General features: G+C 46.1%; 1 protein-coding gene across 1 annotated transcript in view; it reads right to left on the reverse strand.

The window, feature by feature from the left end:
- The window catches only part of LOC142592565 (putative phospholipase B-like 2), an 88229-nt gene that overhangs the window by 42287 nt on the left and 24345 nt on the right, over positions 1 to 21597 (reverse strand). The window contains exon 6 of the mRNA XM_075704083.1: positions 993 to 1084. Within this exon, the coding sequence (XP_075560198.1) occupies positions 993 to 1084 (92 nt within the window). The remainder of the gene's footprint in view (positions 1 to 992; positions 1085 to 21597) is intronic.

The raw sequence follows: 21597 nt of genomic DNA on the forward strand, positions 1-21597 counted from the left end.
GATGATGATGATGATGAGTCCTCGACGAGCACTCCAACTGAATGTGCTCAATCCGTCTTCGCACGGGCTCGCACGGCACGCCAAATTGCCGGCTTCCAGCTCACCGAGTCTCAGGCCGCGCAGAGGATCCGGTACAAACCGACATCGGGACATTCGATTTACTCCCGGCTCCGTTGACCTCCTATGGACATCTTGTCTCCGTGTCGGCTTGTCTGAAAAGCTGCTGCCGCGCTACACAGGGTCCTACACGATATTGCTTCAGCTTGGCGATGTGAACTGCGAGATCGCTGCGCTCGAATCGTCTGTCCCCACGGACGTTTTGCATGTGTCCTGGCTGAAGCCTTAGTTTGCCGCGAGTTCACCTCCCTTATAGTTAGCGTCGAGATCGCACCTTTACAGGCGGGGGTTATGTTACGACTCAACCAAAAGTGGCGCCAGTTAGAAGATGATTTGACGTGTAGAAGTGGAATCGTTCTCGACAGCCATCTTGTTTATGCATCGTTCTCTCTCTTCTAAATATTGTAAATACATCTGTACATGTAACTTCTGCAACGCAACGATATATATACACAACGCGCCGCACTGACTTTGTGGTGGTGCCACCAGAGAGCACAGCGTGTTAAGGGCACAGGCACGCGAGAAGAGCCAGGCTGCATACACGTGTAATACGCGACGCGTTTCGGTGGCGGTGGTGCTGCGGTGTGTGGTTACCTCGCTTCAGTGCGAATCGCATTAATGGTGGCACCCATCGTGAGTTGGGTTCCACGGGAATTTTTGGAACGTTTCAAGAGCACATACGTCAAAAACTACATTGCGCGTTACGACGCCTCAAGAGTGCTTAGATGTCATTAACATGTGTTACGCTGTCCTTGAGACGGGTATATGAAACATCACATTGATTAAGTAACACGGACATACATGTGACCTGTTCACAGCCCCACGTCGGCTGTACAGCAGCATGTGCGGTATCGAAGAACATCGTGTACTCTTACCAGACCGGCAGATGTCAGGTAGAAGTCGTCCAAGGAAACCAGCTTGCCGGCGTATGAGGACATAGTTATCGTGTGACCGGGAATGATATCACCTGTAATATAAGCACAGACTCAGTATACGCAAAATAAAACTAACCGCTGCGTTAGCAATCGTGCAAGAAAACGTGAGACTTCGATAAGAAACAACGGTATTGCGCATTTGCCTGTGCATTGTCGACTTTGCCTTCGCGCTCTGCGACTTCGGAGGACCAATATTCTGGGCAGGAGCGAAAATAACGGGGTCAGATACTTTATAGAAGTTTTTGCATAGACTCCAGAGAGAACGCACGCGTTAGCAAAACTTATATTTCTTTGTTTAGCGGCGAGCAACAGTTCATGAGCGGTATGTTGCGGTGACGTAAAAATCATGCTCATAGTTCAGTAGGTTTGCTGGTTTGTTGCTATATTGGGCATATGTAGTGAACTCTTACATTGACGCCTGTGATGCAAAAGCTAGCTAGTTGAAAGCTTGCGGTTTTCCGTGTCTATACCATCTCCTCCTTGTCTGTCTTTGGTGCAGCATCTTTTCTTATGCTGTGTCTGTATATACAAACATTTTCAAAAGTACCGATACCTTCCCTGTATACTAGGTCTGCATTGACATTTGTATTTTTTTATGAGGTTCACCATTTCTTCTGTCGTTTTTGCCAGTATATGAACCCTCGTTGCAAGCGATAGGTTTCCGTTTGCAGTAAGCGCTGGTCCTCGTCTTTTGTGGTCCTTCAGCCTTGTGTCGCTCTGCACCACCTATCTGCATCTGCTATACACTCGAGACACGATATATCAATATTTGCAAAAGTACCGAAGCGAACAATCACTTTGTTGGAAACTGTATGAATACACAGCGTCTGTGAATGCATTGAGAATGTAGCCTAAATGCTGTCGGTTATTTTGTTATACTTTATATAGAAACTTCAGAAACGTAATCGCGACTGTAAAGCTCTATTAATTTTTGGCCCCAGTTGTTAGTGAATTGGGGATTCTGTACATATATACGTGGCTACTAAATTTGGCAATTTTGAGACGTTTGCCACTGTCAAAACCGCCACAGCACCGCTGACACGATAACTCATCACAAAGAAAATGCGACAATCTCCTACGTGAAACAGTATCGACAAAACGTTCGGGCTATCATCTACTTTCAAGGTTTTATGCACAATACACCAAAAAGGCTCGCTTGACTGCAAAAAATCTTGTCATAAGCAAGAATCGAAACCAAGTTTTCTTCAACGATCACAAGTTCAAGAAACAAAGCTTTCTTTCCTGAGGCCTTGAAGCTCAAGAAAAACAAGCAGTGGCAATTTCTATGGACGAATACAAGGTGCCATAATTGGAAGAAAAAATATTACCAGCGCTGTCTACCCGATAACAAAACAGGTCGACTTGCGCGTTATCCCGTAATACCAGGCTTTAACGCAAAAAAAAAACAAAGGCTAAAACGGCGCTAGAACTTCTAAAACCCTCTGAATTCATTAACCAGCTGGCGAATTTATGTTACTTCTCATTATTGCATGTAAACATAATGAGCAAGAGACACTACGTGGAATTTTTAGCCATTTTCACCACACTGAACCACACATTTCACTTCATTGCTTCGTTGAAAACTTGGTTACCCGAAAACGCGTGTAAACATTACGCCGTACCTGGCAATCATTTCGACCTTGCGTGTCGGCCACCTTTAACGTTCCAGTATGACAAGTATTGAAACCATGTGTGCTGGTGTAGTCAAGACGTGACATATAAAAATTAGAGGCGACATTGCATTTAGGTCCGCACGGTGCGATGTACTTATTTGTCAACGTGGCGCATCTGATGAAGAATCCTAAAACTTTGCGCCTCTCAAGAACAAACGCACATTACTAGGCGTGATCTACAGGTCATGGCAGAACAAAAAGACAAATGAGTTTCTGCTAGAGCTGGAAAATTGCTCGAAAAAAATAGTAACTTCACTATACTGCGATCGTTTTCTTGGACGACCTCAATTAACCTTGACATTAAACAAAGCGAGTTTTCCAACTGAAGTTATACAGATATACTAACCAGGTGCGTATTAAACAATTATTTACATCACCAACACGCTTTACCCATTCAAGACAGAGCACACTAGCTCACATAATCATAAACACACCTGACACCATGTTTTTAAGTAGAACTTTATCATCTGATATTAACGACCACCTTGCTGTTTTTGAATCAGTGCAATCCAGCAGTAATGCAAAGCCTTTACAGACCCATATTTTATACAAATACTACATTGTATTTGATGCTTCAATGAAAAAAACTTGCACACAGTTTACTCAGCTGTGACTACCAATAATAAATATGAACGATTCCGTTCACGAAACTAAAGCAAAAGCCACACAGCGTTACTTTAGATAAGTATAGGGCATATAAGAAAAGGCTGGAAAATTTAAGTCAAATTTCTAAGCAGAGTTGTTCGGGTCCAGCAAGTGCAGGGGCACGTCAGAGCAACATAGAAATCTCCAAATACTGAACCAAACACGTGCATTGGCCTACGTGGTATCTCTGTGAATGGCACCATGGCAAGTGAGGCTTGTGTAATGGCTCAAACCTTAAATAGTTACTTCGCAAGTCTTCTACTGTGACCACAGCCGAGACAAATAACCAACAATTAGACTCCACATTAAAAACTAGTAGCCCTAATTCTTCCTTTCTTCAGCCTACTGACCCACAAGAGGTCCCTAAGGTAATGCTCTTCCAGAAAACACTTCATCATCTAGTTTAGACACTTTTTGTGCCGCCTTACCAAAACATTGCCCGATTAGCATTTGTGACCACTTGTGACATATTAATAATGGCATGTTCTTTTCAGGCACATTTACGACGCACCATAAAATTTCAAAGGTTTTTAAAAAAAGTAATAAGACGAATATGTTCAATAAACAGCAGAAGCTTGATGTGGGCGAGTTGGTTTTGCATACTTGAAGAAAAGAGCGCTACGAAGACGCGGACTAAAGAAGAAACATGTATGACGGACAGTCCGCGTCTTCGTAGCGCTCTTTTCTTCAAGTATGTTCAACAAATGCCCGATGTGTATATTGTCTCCGTTCTCGGAAACTTTTTAACAAGGTGCACTTACCTCCTTTAGACATGTTATCTGCAACGCACAAAATTTATGCGAAAATTCAATTTTAGTATATGAAAGCAGGTTGACAGAGGCCACACTACTGAACTTCGCAGAAGAAAGAGACATCTAAAAAATAATAACTATGTGTGTTTTATTAGATAATTTTCATAGAATTTTCACAACGTAATACTAAGGAAACTTGAGGAATATGGTATTCGTGGCAAATTCTTAAGCCTCATTAGTGCATATTTGAGAAACCATCAACAGTAATGGTCAATATTACGGCGTCTTAACGGCTCATAAACAACAGAGGAAATCCCCAAGCAGCCATGGCTGGCCCTTTCTTATTTCTGAGATATATTAATGATGTACCCGGCTGTCTCCGAGAATATTGCATTTTATACGCTGACGGCACCAATATTTCCTTAACATCCGAAAAGGTTACCAAGCTTTACAAATGAGCTGAAATTGTTCTGTGAAAACTATTGAACTGGTTTCAATCCAATTGCCTTCGAGCAAACATAGATAAAAGTAACTACATAACCTTCGCCGCGAAAAACACCCAATTAAAGAACGCAAATTTTTCGAACTTCAACAGTTGTCCTTTGCAAAGGGCTTATGAAACAAACGTTTTAGGAGTTTACCTTGACAGCCAACGGCAGTGGCATAAATATATTTACACATTACTGAAAAATAAACAGCACCATCATTCAAATCACCTGACGTATATTTATCTGAAACTATGACATGGGACTGCGATGCAGATCACTTAGCAAGCTATTTATAGCTATATGTGCTATGTGTCGCCATCGTAATTATCTCCCTAGATTCATTAATATGCCTAATATAATACAATGTTCTTTTTTTAGTACAGTATGGAATTCACGTCTGGAGAAACACTTCAGCTGAAAAAATGCATAAATTGACAGTATAGCAAAACTGACAAACATTGTGCAACCAACATATCTCTGTGACACAGCTCATTTGTTTTCGAAAATTTGGGCTCTGAAGATTGAATCCTTATTCAGCTATATGCTTTGGCGCTTATATAGTCTTGAAAAATTAAAAACGATGTCACTTTAACAAAACTGTCATCTTTACAGCAGCATATTCCCGTTTGGACGCACAACAGCCACAACCTTGGAATGTCAAGAGGAGCAAAACTTGCCCCAGCTACCAAATGTTAAAGTACTGTCACGTGGTCGTGACGTAAAAGAACACAATAACAGTACTGTGAAAGGCAAAATTAGCTTTTATTGGGCGAACCTGTGCCCACAGAACAGGCTACACTTAAACCACAACGAGAGCGGCGAACGCAGTCGGCGATCGTCGAAAATCTGATCAACTGGTCAAGCGCGTCGGCTTTTATACATCAATCGTCGAATGTTCCAGACTAATCACTAGGAACCGCGCGCCTTCCACAAAGTTCTACATTATTCGCGTTGTGCACACATGCAATCCGATTACGCAAGTTTCGGTCACAGACAGTGGATGGAACCATCCATAACATTCCTGAAACTTCCCACACATGCAAGCGCGTCCTGCGCTGTGCGATAACATTTGTTAGGCGGTGAAACGTGTCACCCGATAAAGACAAGTACACGTGTCAATACCGCCCTCTTAAAAAGCATCGACCCGATGCTGCAAACAAACGAAAGTAATAAAGAAAAGCACTCGTATCAACGAAAACAAAAATAAGGAAGTTCGCCAGCGAGCGTAAAAGGCCTTCAGACGCACTATGTGGACCACTTCAGATCGTGCCCGGCGCCGCTGTGACTGCGAAATGCCGTCTGGCACAACCTCATAGTCCAGTTCGCCAACACGTCGGATGATCTTGTAGGGTGCGAAATAACGTCGCAATAGTTTCTCACTGAGTCCTCGTCAACGTAATGGGGTCCAAACCCAAACATGGTCACCGGGCTGGTACTCGACGAAGCGTCGTCAGAGGTTGTAGTGTCGGCAGTCGATACGCTGCTGGTTCTTGATCCGTAGGCGGGCGAGCTGTCGGGCTTCTTCGGCGCGCTGGAGATAGGTAGCGACGTCAAGATTCTCCTCCTCAGTGACGTGCGGCAGCGTGGCGTCGAGAGTCGTCGTCGGGTTCCTGCCGTAAACCAGCTTAAACGGCGTGATCTGTGTTGTTTCTTGCACCGCCGTGTTGTAAGCGAAGGTTACGTACGGCAGGACGGCATGCCAGGTCTTGTGTTCGACGTCGACGTACATTGCTAGCATGTCGGCGAGGGTTTTATTCAGGCGCTCCGTAATACCATTCGTCTCTGGGTGGTACGCAGTTGTCCTCCTGTGCTTTGTCTTACTGTACTGAAGAATGGTTTGGGTGAGCTCTGCTGTAAAGGCCGTTCCTCTGTCGGTGATGAGGACTTCTGGGGCACCATGTCACAACGGAATGTTTTCGACGAAAAATTTTGCCACTTCGGCTGCGCTGTCTTTCGGCAGAGCTTTAGTGTCAGCGAAGCGGGTGCGGTAGTCCGTCGCCACGACGATCCACTTATTTCCGGACGTTGACGTCGGAAACGGTCCCAACAAGTCCATCCCGATCTGCTGAAAAGGTCGGCGAGGAGGCTTTATCGGCTGTAGTAATCCGGCTGGCCTTGTGGGTGGTGTCTTGCGTCGCTGACAGTCTCGGCATGTCTTGACGTAACGGGCAACGGGCGGTTAGGCGCGGCCCATAATACCTTTCTTGTATCCTCGATAGCGTCCGGGAGAAGCCGAGGTGCCCGGCGGTCGGATCGTCATGTAGGGCGCGCAGCACTTCTGGACGCAGCGCCGACGCAACAACAAGAAGGTAGTTGGCGCGGACTGGTGAGAAGTTTTTATTCACGAGTAGATTGTTTTGTAGCATGAAGGAAGATAATCCTCGCTTAAATGCCCTGGGGACAACGTCGGTGTGCCCTTCCAAATATTCGACTAGGCCTTTTAGCTCCGGGTCTGCCCGTTGCTGTTCAGCGAAGTCTTCCGCGCTTATCATTCCAAGGAAGGCGTCATCATTCTCGTCATCTTGCAGCGGCGAGTCAACGGGGGCGCATGATAGGCAATCGGCATCGGAGTGTTTTCGTCCGGACTTGTAAGTTACAGTGATGTCGTATTCTTGTAGTCTGAGGCTCCACCGCGCAAGTCATCCTGAAGGATCGTTTACATTCGCTAGCCAACACAACGCGTGATGGTCGCTGACGACATTGAATAGCCTGCCATAAAGATAAGGGCGCAATTGAGCTGTAGCCCAAACGATGGCGAGGCATTTTTTTAGGTCGTAGAATAGTTACCTTCCGCTTTTGACAGCGACCAGCTAGCGTAAGCTATCACCTATTCGGCTCCGTTTCTCCTCTGAACGAGAACGGCACCGCGGCCTAGGCTACTGGCGCCAGTATGGATTTCTGTATCGGCGTACTCGTCGAAGTGCGCAAGTACCGGCGGCGAGTGCATGCGTCGTTTGAGTTCTTCAAATGCGTCGGCCTGCGGCGTTTCCCACATGTACTCAACATGACATTTAGATAAACGTGTCAACGGCGCAACGATGCGTGAAAAGTCCTTGACAAAGCGCCTGTAGTAGGCACACATGCCAAGGAATCTACGCACTGCCTTCTTGTCGATGGGTTGCGGGAACTGTGCGATGGCAGCTGTCTTTTGCGGGTCTGGACGGACACCAGACTTGCTGACTACGCGGCCTAGGAACAAAAGCTCATCGTAAGTGAAGCGGCATTTTTCCGGCTTCAGAGTCACGACCACGTGACATCTGGTGGAGGTGCTTTGCGTTAATGTACCGGACGCCCCCACAAAGCCGTGACCCAAGCCCGCACGCGGAAGACAACACCAACGTCGCCAAGAACCAGCGAAGTAGCCGCAGGCTGCAAGGACTGCCCCCGGAGCACGGACTTTTTTGCCTGAGACGACCAGGAAGATTGCCACCAAGTCCACCCCATTGGCAGCCCCAGCGTCCGCCGTCATGCTGCAGCAGCCCAGGGAGCCTCCGACGTTCCGCGGTTCAACGTTCGAGGACCCGGAAAGCTGGCTTGAGAGGTATGAGAGAGTCGCTACATTTACCAACTGGAACAGCGACGACAAACTGCAACATGTCTTCTTCGCATTGGAAGACGCGGCCAGGACGTCGTTCGAGAACCGAGAAGCCACCTTAACGACTTGGGAACTGTTCCGAAGCGGCTTCCTGCAGACATTCGCAAGCGTCGTGCGAAAAGAGCGAGCCCAAGCTCTACTGGAGACCAGAGTACAGCTGCCGAATGAGACGATCGCGGTCTTCACGGAGGAAATGAGCCGTCTGTTCCACCATGCCGACCCAGAAATGTCCGAAGAGAAGAAAGTGCGCCTATTGATGCGTGGTGTAAAGGAGGAGCTTTTCGCCGGAATGGTAAGAAGGCCACCGAAGACCGTCGACGAGTTTCTTCGCGAGGCGATGAGCATCGAGAAGACACTGGAAAGGCGGAACCGGCAATTCGACCGCCGCACCAAGTCAACAAACTTTTCCGGAGTTCAATCATTGGCCACCAACGACCTGCGCGAGACTATCAGGGCAGTCGTACGAGAGGAGGTGCAGAAGCTCTTCCCTTCATCACAACCCCAAGTGGTCTCAATCGCCTCAATTGTCAAAGAAGAAGTCCAGCAATCGCTTGGACTTCCCGAGGAGCAACCACAATCATCGCAGCCCCAGCCAAAAGCGATGACCTACGCCGCCGTCGCCCGCCGTCAATGTCCCCCTCCACGACAGCGCCAGGGCCCTGTAACGCCGCAATTCCGTCGACCACCGCCGCCGCCGCCAGCACGCCCACCCGTCGTCGAGCGCAGCTACCTGGGGAAGACAGACGTTTGGCGCGCTCCTGACCACCGCCCGTTCATCCCACTGCGGAGAAGCGGGTCATATCTGCTGCCGATGCCCATAACGGCAGATGGGACTCTGAGGGTTCGTGAGGGCGAACGAGGGCGAACGACCTCGCGATATCGCCGACTACCTCGCCGCCACTCAGTGGAGCCCTCGATGACCATCCCGTTTGCCGTCATCGGGCCGCTACCTGTCGCCGCAGCGCCAACCATACACTGCCCCAGCCCGGGGCCGGTCCGTCAGCCCATATACGGAAAACTAAAAGCAGCAACCGATGGAGGGGCGGTTGCTGTTCGTCGAACTGACGGAGATCCTCTGCCGCCGACGAAGACGCCGTAAAGGCTATCTCGACGACATAACAACGACGACACACCACCGTCCCGACGAAGACTGGCAGCAAAGAACACGCTGATGAAAGACGACCTGACGACGCGACGTTCCAGCCACAGCTCAACGCGATGCAGCCGAGGTCCGACGCCAAGACCTAACTGTAACACAAGAAAAAGAACCACCGACCTCGCCGTCTTTCTCGACGGCCACGCAGTCACCGCCTTAGTCGACACAGGGGCCGATTACTCCGTCATCACTAGATAAATCGCCGCCCAGTTGAAGAAAGTTAAAACTGCATGGGAAGGCTCTCAAATTCGAACCGCTGGAGGACACCTCATTACGCCGACTGGAATCCGCACGGCAAGAATTACCGTTCATGACCGGACTTACCCCGCACCTCCACCAGATGTCACGTGGTCGTGACGTCAAAGAACACAGTAACAGTACTGTGAAAGGCAAAACTAGCTTTTATTGGGCAAACCTGTGCCCACCAAACAGGCTACACTTAAACCACAACGAGAGTGGCGAACACAGTCGGCGATCGTCGAAAATCTGATCAACGTGTCAAGCGCATCGGCTTTTATACATCAATCGTCGAATGTTATAGGCTAATCACTGGGACCCGCGCGCCTTCCACAAAGTTCTACATTATTCGCGTGGCGCACACATGCAATCATATTACACAAGTTTCGGTCACAAACGGTGGATGGAACCATCGATAACATTCAAGAAACTTCCCACACATGCAAGCGCGTCCTGCGCTGTGCGATAACATTTGTTAGGCGGTGAAACGTGTCACCCGATAAAGACAAGTACACGTGTCAGTATTCATTACCGCCAATTTTGAACTAAATCTACAGAGAAAATAGCCTCAGCGTATCTGCTCTACATTAAAAATAACTACGTGAAATGTTTTTACGATGAGTTCTGTTGCCGGTGACAAGTTCAGTTCCCTTTCGTTTCATCACTATCGTACTTCTTTCACAAGGCTGTCAAATTTTTCCACGATCATTTGTTTATGTAATCTGATCGTGATTGGTGTGTCTTTCAGCATATTTTTTTTTCTTTTTATTGCGACAGTAAATATATGGACACTCCAGGCGCATTTCTGCCGTCGCAGTGAGGTTTTGTATCAAGTCCAAGAGCCATAAAATCGACGCCGCGCGCCCTATCTACTATATGTGTGAGTGGAAACTTGCGAGGGTGAGCCAGTGATCGCGGCTCAATCTCGTGCTCTTAAGCGTGGGAAGCAGAGAGGAAGCGCGCCGTCTTCCGCCGCACGCGAGGCCTTGGGAGGAGGGTAGTGCAGGGGGCGCATTCTGCCAGGGCGGCCGCACGCGCCCGCCTGGGCTGCGTATCTTGTAAGCCATCTGCGAAGGGGGGAGAGTCCGCCGCACGCTGTGCTTCCGCGGCTTAGTTCGCATTGATGCGAGACGCAGCACGAAGGTCAGTCCGCTCGCTGCTGCTGCCGCCACGCTTCCTCACTCCAGCGTGTTGACAGCGAGCTCCCGCGGTCAGTGAGTTTTTGTGTTCATGTTTTCTTGCGTGCGCGTGACACCATGCTTGTTAATTTAGTTTGTGTGCCTATATTTACAAGCTTATATGATCCACAAAGCTATTATTGTCGCTTCGTCTACATGTCGACTAATTTGCTATTGCACTCGATGTTTCGCCTTTCGGGAGAAACAGCGAATTTTTTTTCCATTTTGTTAACAGTGTTAGCTAAAACGCATGCTTTCTATCCACCGCTACGAAGCTGCCCTGTGTATGATGTGGCCATGTTCCCTTCAAGCTACAAACTGTAGCATTTTTCGCCTGGTTATTCTCACAGCTTCGTTGCAGAATAAATTCAGTTCAATTCAATAAGCACGTCCGCGAAAATACATTTAATACCTCATAGGCGCCGACGTGTATACGCAATGCCTCATGACCTCGAGCGTACCGGTATCTTGGAAGAACGCTAACATAATCCTAATCTACAAGAAAGGGGACGCCAAAGACTTGAAAAATTATAGACCGATCAGCTTACTGTCAGTTGCCTATAGTTTACTAAGGTAATCGAAAATAGAATCAGGAACGCCTTAGACTTCTGTCAAGCAAAGGACCAGGCAGGATTCCGTAAAGGCTACTCAACAATAGATCATATTCACACTATCAATCATGTGATCGAGAAATGTGCGGAATACAACCAACCCTTATATATAGATTTCATTGATTACGAGAAAGCGTTTGATTCTGTCGAAACCTCAGCAGTCATGGAGGCATTACGGAATCAGGGTGTAGACGAGCCGTATGTAAAAATACTGAAAGATATCTATAGCGGCTCCACAGCTACCGTAGTCCTCCATAAAGAAAGCAACAAAATGCCAATAAAGAAAGGCGTCAGGCAGGGAAATGCGATCTCTCCAATGCTATTCACAGCGTGTTTACAGGAGGTATTCAGAGACCTGCAGTGGGAAGAATTGGGGATAAAAGTTAATGAAGAATACTTTAGTAACTTGCGATTCGCTGATGATATTGCCTTGCTTAGTAACTCAGGGGACCAATTGCAAAGCATGCTCATTGGCCTGGAGAGGCAAAGCAGAAGGGTAGGTCTAAAAATTAATCTGCAGAAAACTAAAGTAATGTTTAACAGTCTCGGAAGAGAACAGCAGTTTACGATAGGTAGCGAGGCACTGGAAGTGGTAAGGGAATACATCTACCTAGGGCAGGTAGTGACGGCGGATCCGGATCATGAGACGGAAATAATCAGAAGAATAAGAATGGGCTGGGGTGCGTTTGGCAGGCATTCTCAGATCATGAACAGCAGGTTGCCATTATCCCTCAAGAGGAAAGTGTGTAATAGCTGTGTCTTACCAGTACTGACCTACGGGGCAGAAACCTGGAGGCTTACGACAAGGCTTCTACTAAAATTGAGGACGACGCAACGAGCTATGGAAAGAAGAATGATGGGTGTAACGTTAAGGGATAAGAAAAGAGCAGATTGGGTGAGGGAACAAACGCGAGTTAAGTACATCTTACTTGAAATCAAGAAAAAGAAATGGGCATGGGCATGACATGTAATGAGGAAGGAAGATAACCGATGGTCATTAATGGTTACGGACTGGATTCCAAGGGAAGGGAAGCGTAGCAATGGACGGCAGAAAGTTAGGTGGGCGGATGAGATTAAGAAGTTTGCAGGGACGACATGGCCACAGTTAGTACATGAACGGGGTTGTTGGAGAAGTATGGGAGAGACCTTTGCCTTGCAGTGGGCGTAACCAGGCTGATGATGATGAGGCGCCGCCTACGGGGAGGGGGGGAAGAGGGGTTCCCGGGGCCCAAGCCCCCTCCAATGTTTTTCGGGGGGGAGGGGGGCTGAGACCCCACCCCCGGGCGCGGACCCCCTCTCCCGAACACGCACACACCTAAAGTGCCATTACCAGAATTTTTTACCCACATCATTTCAGGTTGTTTTTGCATTTCCTCGACTGTATCACTTGCAAATTTACTGGGTTAATAGTTTACTGCATCACTGATGGCGCGGACATACACGGCTCTTAAATCATACTTTCGCTTTATTTCTCCAAATCCTAGCAATTGGAGGACACGCGCATTAGAAACACTAGCAGCGGCTGCCTGATCCGTATTTTCTTGCTTGAACGTTGTTCTAAATTTACACTGTAAACGCAATGCACAATATATATAAATATACACACAAGGCAACGTTTATTATATTTTAGAAGTAGGTGGAGCTGGCCACTTGAACATTATTTATAAAGGTATGGATGGCTTATGCCTAGAGAATATATATGTTGCCTGTAAGTTCACCACGCTTCCAATTGCTTGGCGTGCTTTTCTGACCATGAAAAAAACACTGTAGACTTCAGTGACCGCTTCGGTAGAATTTTTTATCAATGGCATATGAAATGCACGGGAATATATAGTGTGTATCGGTATTGCTTCTTTTTCCAGTAAGCAATGCTAACGACTAATGAAAAAAAAACATTTCTAATAATTTAAAACATCTATTCGGGATGGAAACATCCTCACTTGCATCCAAAGTCATAAATATATGCAGGGTGTCCCAATTAACAATCATGCACCAAGATTTAAAAGAAGAGCGATGCGTGTCGTATCAACGCCGCCGCTATCAGTGCGTGATCGACGAAAGACAGGAGACGACTGTAGTCCAAAACGCCAGCAAGGGGAAAGAGCCCCTTGCTGGCGTTTATCTTGCCATGTTGCTGCCTGTTGTTCACGGGGAGGTGGGACTAGTCAAGCTGCCGTTATGCAGCTTTTATCCTGCCATCCCTACCGCTTTGTATACATCAGTGTACTTATGTGGTAAATAAACTTCTTCTTCTTCTTCTTTATTTCCACAGCCGTTTAAGTAGAACCAGCGTGACGTCAGTGACACGTGGTTCCATACATGCGTCAGGCGCAATGACTCGGCGCGCCCTGCGGGAGCGTGCTTTCAGCCGCAGAGGAATACATTCCAGCACAATGCGTTACTTGAAGAAAACCTAGTGCCTATTGTTTGGAGTACAGTGGAGTAGCTGTCAGTAACTTTTTCCTTACTTAGATTGAATTAGGTGGTTATAATTATCTAACTCGAGACATCCTATACTACTTTTCAAACTGTCAATGAGGCATTTGTCGATACAGCCAAGGGTCATCTAACTTGCGGTATCTTCAGCAACGTACTAATTGCGCACTAATTTTTCCCGACTGATAAATAAATCCCGCGAAATATGGAGAATACCAGGTGACTGCGCTCCCAGCTGGAGCATAAAGCAGCGCCCTCGAACAGGCGTGCTCTCAGTTATCCAGAACGAAATAAAGGAAATAAAAAAGACGTCGTGATCGAGCTAGTGCCTTATCTGCCGCGCCCCGGTTGAAGTTACACATCGCGTTTTGTGCTAGTTGGAAACAAGCTGTGATAGCTGTTGTCTTAGCATAGATGAATTGCACTGGTGTTTTTTTTTTGTTCTTTTTTTGCCACAAGACCTGTCACCACACAAGTAAATTCACAACGCCAGTGCAGAGGTTTAAAGGTGCCTTTCGTTTCATCCCAGTCGCGGCCATGTCTTTCTCTATTGAGCAGAAGGTAAAAATAATCCTCGCCTTGGGAGCTGAAAATGAAAACAGGAGGAAGGCTGCAAATATATATCACTCATTGAAGTGTGGCGGTAGACCAAACGCGTCGACTACTATCACAAATGATGAAAACCAGAGAAAAACCGGCAGTTTCAAGAAACAGCGGCGTAGGATTCCATATTTGAGTCCTAGCCTACGCCCGTAAGTTCTAGCATTTATCGCCTCAAACCCTCATGCTAGCGTGCGGGACGTGGCCGCCCAGGTACCAATTTCCAAGTCATCAGTTTGGAGGACTCTAAATTACGGCCTTTCACCCGTACCACCTTAACTAGCACCAATGCTGGGAATCGCGTCTAGATTTCTCGAATTGGGTCCTCACAGAAGCCGATGACTCACTGGACTTATTGAGCAACATCATGTGCACAGATGAAGCAAATTATCACAGAAATGCCCAGATAAGTTTGCATAATGCACACTATTGTAGTGACTACAATGCGCACTGGGTAAAGTGTAATCGGCACCAGTACTAGCAGTCGTTCAATGCATGGTTCCGAATTTACGACGGCGCTATAATCGGTCCCATCATATTCTATCACGCACTGACTGGACAGCGTTACGTGAACGAAATGAGTTTCTCAGTGAAGTCCTGCTATCACATCTTCCACTTCCGTGGCAACAGCAAGATGGGCCAACCGCACACAGCAGCAGCCGAGCGCGAAGCTAGCTGGATGAGACTTTTTATGCACAATAGATTGGCAGGCAAGGGCCCGTAAATTGTCCGGCTAGGTCACCTGACCTCTCTCCACTCGATTTCTTTCTTTCGGGTTATGTGAAAGATCGCGCTTACATGATCGAGACGGACGTCAGATAAGCTCAAGACAAAGATAACGGATGTTTGCCGTTGAATTCCGGCGTCGGTCATCAAGAAAGCCACTGAAGATGTAATAAAACGGACACAGTGCTGCATGCGCAGCTGCAAAAGCAGACCTCTTCGAACACGTCTTCTAGGCAGCAACTGGTGTTTAACGGCGCTTACGCATTCGTAGATAATAAGGGCACACTGCAAATCTAATTTATTTTTTGTGCAGACATCTTGATTGCCTATTCGTCTCATTTAGAAGCGGTATATTTACTTAGTTGAACGCATCGGTTTTGCCTATTCTCTACATGTTGGTCGCTTCCCGGTCTGTTTATTTCGCTTTTATTTTTGACACGATCTTGTTTTTTGCAGCACGTATACATTTTCATGAAAAATGAAACGGTCACTTTAATTTGGCTTTGTTCCGAAGCAAGTTTCTGGCGCGAAATATAGCTTCGCGCGCACTCTTTCGGTGCGGTGCGAGCAAAGTCGGGATCTTGAAATATTTTATGCCTATTACATTGCTTTTGAGCGGCGCTTTGGCCGCGTTATCAAGGGGCTTTTGTCATCAATGTGATCAGTCGGCCTTTAGAGACGGATAATAAGTGTGACACAAAAATGAGAGGAAGGAGTAGCTACGAAGCCGCGACACCTGATGTTGCTGCTTCTTCAATAGTATTATCAAGGTGATGCGCTCTCTTTTTCAGGTTTGAGATAGGCAATGCAGTTACTTTCATCCACCTTAGTTGAGGGCGCTGCTTTATGATGCGGGTGTAAGCGCCAAGGTCGATCCATATAGGTCGCGAAGCTTCGGCCGAAAAGCGGTTCAGTACAAATTATCACCGACATCAGCATGGGGGGTTATGGGAGCAGCGATTGAAGCGCGACTATGTTTGGAGGGAACCAACATTGGAAAAGAAAAACGCGTTTTTTAATTCAAGTGAGACAGAGTTAGATTCATTCAACGAAAATAAAATTCCTAGGCAATTTTATATATTCGTGAAGAGTTAAGAAAATACAAGTTTATTTAATTTCATTATTATTAATGAATGCATTTCTTTTCAGTGCCCATCGCTACAGGGGGCGTTGACGCCACTATCACTCGCAATGCAATGCAATGCACGTCTTGAAACGGGCAGAAAGGCGCACTCGTAAAGTTCACCTGTTGAAATACGCCCCCCTCACAGTTTGTGCTTTATTGCTTGTCGAAGTTTGTCTGAATTTGGCGACGCGGGTAGCTTCATCGCTTCTTAATCTGTTCAGTCAAAAGTAGTGAGTTACGACCGCCAGATAATTGTGTAGTTGTTTTCGTGCGACTGCGCTGGCCGACGGGCTTGGCATCCGACAATAGGATCAGCACTCTACACCTAAAGCTTTCGTTGGCCTCCAAAGAAAGTATGTTCTGTGCAGGGATGTGATTTCGACAACAGTACAGCTGGCCTTTTCCTGCATCGCTTTTTACGCTGGGAGCTCGAAACGCCCATCAAGTCGAATGGCGGGGCATTTGAATATATAGCTCCAAAGGCAGGACAACAAAACAAATTTCGCGCCTTCGAAAACAACATGACGTCACTTTTGCTTTTAACGGACATGGCGTCACATTATTTTTTCTTCCGTCGGAAGTGTTCCCACCACATAAGATGGCGCTAAGCCCCATGAACCGCCGATGGACCGCCATGTTTTGAACGTATGGGCTCCTATGGAAGCTTCGCTACCAGGTATATTTACCTTGTAAGCGCACTCATGTGGTATTTTCCATATTTCGTGAGGTTTCTTTGCCAGTCTAGAAATATTGTACATAACTTTAATACGGCGCTGAAAACACCGCAGTTAGATGTCATCTTGGGCGCCTACAAATGAGTCATTGACACTTTGAAAATGCGGATAGTACTTCTCGAGTCAGATAAATAATTACAATTAGCGAATTGAATCGCAGTAACGAAAGTATTACTGGCGGCTACTCCACTGTACTGCAACCAATTTGGACTAGGCTTTCTCCGTGTAACGCCACTGCTTTATTTTTAAGTCTTGGTGCATGATAGGTGGGGAACACTGAACAATTCACTCAGTAACCGAAATGAGGCTACGCCGAATTCACTCGAAATCAGAATACAGCACTCATGCGCAGCAGAGCTTATACTCGTACTCACAGAAAAAGAAAAAAAGAGAGAGTGAGGCTGCATTTTCACCGGAAATGCGAAGCAGTACTAGTGATAGCCAAGTATGCAACAATTAGACGAAGGAAGGTTACACCACCGAGAGGTCTCAGCCTCTGAAATTGTACTGTCTCCTACTATGAGTCCTGTACATACTCACATAACGCCGTCACTTCAGCGCTCAATTAGTCGAGGCCACAGGAAGTTTCTTCAAGTGAAAAAAAATATATATATATATATATATATATATATATATATATATATATATATATATATATGAGGTTCGGAAAGCTAATCGGGCCCCAGACCGCCTCCCCCTCCTCCAGAAAAATGAAGCCTCTCCGCCTATGGACTACCTATAAGCACATTCAAATAAATTATAAACTGCGTCTTGGCCTCATATTACATACACTTCTGACTCTCGACATTAACTTCATACATTTGTATATTACGTATGCAGTTACAATTTACGGACTCACATGTCCCACCACCTTGTTGCCCATTACTGTATCAAAGAATACTGCGCTTCGAGCTATGCTCTGCATGAAAAGTATGGACTTGATTAGATTCGCTTACCTCTCATGCTTAACATGCTACTCGTAAAAGATGGCATCCATTATCAAGTTCTCGTTTTGTTTTATAAAAGTATTGTGCAAGGTTACCTTACGCCCTTCAATAAAGATTACTTATCTGGATAATGCACACCTACTACGACCAATAACGGAGAAGAAGCTAGTCGTGTCAAACGGCCGTACTAATTATGGCTCATTTTTTGCCTTCGTGTAGGGCAGCACAGTTGTGGAATAAATTACCTACAGACCAAACATCACAACAGTAACTTATACCTTAGAAAACTAACATTCGCTCTTTCATGCTACCATCTTTTAACCAATAAGAACGCAACAGATTTCTACTTTTCCAAACACTCTCGGCTTTTTTATTATATTCATTCTCTTATTGTGTTTATACAAACGCATATATTCTAGGGACCCCCTTTAAAACTTCTTCAAGAGTAAAGGGGCCCACCTTTATACAATACGCAAGGTGTGGATACCTTTGTGCAATATAGAGCTTGTGAATTAAAAATACCTTCTATATTGTATTCGTCAAATTATTCGCGACTCACTGAGCAGGCACTTTCCGCTATAAGCTAGATGGCTGTAGACGAGGCATCTGCGGTCCCTAGACCTGCATTTTAACAAAGTGTTCAAGTTTTAAAGACAGGCCAAGTTCGCGCAATCGTTGCCGACAGTCACAACGTAGGTGAAGCACGCATATACGACAAAGTGCCTCAACGTTCTCACTGATGCAGCCGCTGCCTGCCGGCTCGGCTCACCCCAGTTCAGCACTCCCTTTCAGCAATGCAGGAGATTTTTCCACAGGATTTGAGAAAACTGAAACAGCGGAAGGTTGCGCAGGCAAGCAAATCTAATGCGTCATGGTTTTTAAGGCACAGCTAGTAGAACTAACGGGCGAAATAAATTTTCTGCTTTCCGCACAGCGTCCATGTTTCATCCCTGAAATTTTCGCATGTCCTTAAATTTAGCGACAATTTCTAATCGCGAAATTTGTGTAAATAAAGGACGCGTTAAATCAAAGGGACTTTCAATAAACTGAATTTTCAGCCGTGCCTCGGCGTGTAGAACTCCTACCGCACGCTGGCTTCTCGAATTTCGATGCAGTAGTCCGGTGCAGTCTTCAAGCCCTTGGCGGGTGGAAATTGTAAAAGCCCAGAATACATGACCCCGCGACAAAACCTATTTAATGTGCAGTAGTTGCAACTTTATTTACTTACTGTGTTATTTTATTGAAAGTATACGATTGTCAGGACGTTGCAGACGAAAGCTGCCATGAACATTTACTTTGCTAGAGCTTTAGTACCACCAGATACACTTAAAAGGCATTATGTTTTTCTTTAAACATGGGGGGTTTTGCCAATTCATTACTTTTTGAATAAATAAAAGCGAACCAAGAAGTTTGACGAACTACTCTGGGCTACTCAGATTTAAAAGAAGAGAACACGCAAATTGTTGCGAACAAATCGCCTAATGTCGGTTGTTTAGGTGCAGTCTCCTAGCGCCTGCAAGTTGCGTATTGCGGTAGGGCATCATCAGTGCCTGAGCCAACTCCGCTCTTCCACTGAGCGGGAAAATAAATTCAATTCAAGGTACTCCCAAAGTAACAGTGAAGAATTGGCGCGCATGATGAGCAACGAAGACTTTCCATAAATCATTTCCAATAGCCTCACACACGACTCACAGGGAAAGGGAAAATACACCAGGCATTAAAAAGTAAACAAATACTGTCGCGTGCATTCGTTCATAATCTCACTTGTGTAAAAATTTACCTGCTTCGCCTTGCTGCTGAGGAGTTGAGATCGTATTTCACGAAGTTATTGTTACGCGATATTTCGGGGTGGTTGTGCGACCCGGGTAATGATGCTTTGGGCAGAAACACGTGGAAAACAAGCTTAGTAGGCGCGCACCCGACGTGAGAATAGAAACTGCGAACTTTTTGCATGCATAAGTTATTGACTGCTGCATGGACCATTGCATAGTGCCCTGAAAAGTACACCTTTATCACATATGTGAATATATGTTCACGCGACTTCCTTAAATTGTAGGCAACAATTCTTGTTGCTGCGCCCGAGACATCGGCATCATTGCTGCCACAAGTGCGCGTGCGGGGAGCGATTACTCCTTGACTAGTTCTTCGCTACTATAGGGGTATACCGTCAACTGTTCCTGCTAATAAAAGCGCATTACTCTCAATAAAGAAAAAAACACACCTACACCCATCGCAGTTTCCTGACAGTTCGCTTCTGCGTTAACGAATTCAGCGTCCGTGCTGCCGACGTGACGCGTAACTGGCTTGGACCATCGGTACACGGCCTTTATTCCTGTACAGATAGGCTGAAGAAGCACACGAAAGAAATGGCGGAGAATGCGCGAAGCGCCGTGCACAGTCGATACTTCACGCCGGGCAAGCAGTGCGTTGCACAGACTGGCCTCTGCATTAATAAAATGCTGAGGTAGCACGTCGGCTGCAACGGAAAATATGCAAGCCCGACTGCCCACTTTTCAGGAGCCCACAGCAAGCGTCTGTGCGAGAACAAGCTATTTTGAGCACGAAGGAATATCGCCCGGCACTAGTAGTTGGCAGAGCGGCAAACGTGATGCGCCTCGCAAGCACGTCCCGCAACATGATTAATGGCACGGTTGCGCATGCGCTTCGTTGGCATCCGCGTATCTGTCGACTGCCTCGTTTCTGATGTGCAAGACTGCAAATTCTTTAGCAATAAATTAACTGCCGTTTGATTTCGAAGCCCACTGCAACATTCCTGAACGAAACCTAGAAATTTTGCACGTTACATACACTATTTCCCCAAAATTCAAATAATTTCTCTCTCAATCTCGCATAATTTCTGCCAGGAGACGGCGAAATGTCTACGGGATAAGAGATGCGAATAAAGAAGTCTTCAGTAGGAAACCTTCATTTCCTTTGGCTCTATTTGGCTTCATTGACTATTAGTTTAATTCGTTATTAGTGACGGCAAATCTAAACACTCGTTTCAATTGATTAGTCTTCCTGATTACACATAGGAAGCCTGTTGATGGCGACCTTTCGATGCATTGAGGTACGATGAGTAGGCTCCCCTTGCTGTGCTGTTATCCGCTGCTTGTACTTTACTGAAAGTATTTATCAGCGTAAATTCAAACACGAAGAAACTCGGATACTTTCTTGCTTTCTTTTTTATTTCGCCTGCATTAGTAGCAACGTGTTAATTCCTATGCCAAAACGTACATTTCTGAACGTTTCACGATTCGATGCATGCGATATAGCGATTACACCTCCCACGCAATTAACGCCGAGCGGGTGTTCTGATAATGTTATTAGACTGCCCTTTGATTTGTGCTTACCGTACGTGTCACTCGTCCGCCACGCGAAGCATGCTTGCTGGTCAAAATGCAGAAAGCTGCTTTGTTCTAACACTTAAAATAAAGTATTGAAGAATATGGATGGAGGGACATCTATTAATCGCACGTGTAATACGAGGTCTTTTGGAAAGTCGTCTACAAGCAACGGTGAAGTTGTCATGTTGTTGTCTTTCTTTTGTTACGAATTTCATGACAATCACAATTTGATTCTTTATACCTAAATACCCGGGAATTTCAGCACAAGTTTCTAAGTTTTTCTACTCACACGCG

Source organism: Dermacentor variabilis, chromosome 9 (assembly GCF_050947875.1).
Source record: "Dermacentor variabilis isolate Ectoservices chromosome 9, ASM5094787v1, whole genome shotgun sequence".
NCBI lineage: Eukaryota > Metazoa > Arthropoda > Arachnida > Ixodida > Ixodidae > Dermacentor > Dermacentor variabilis.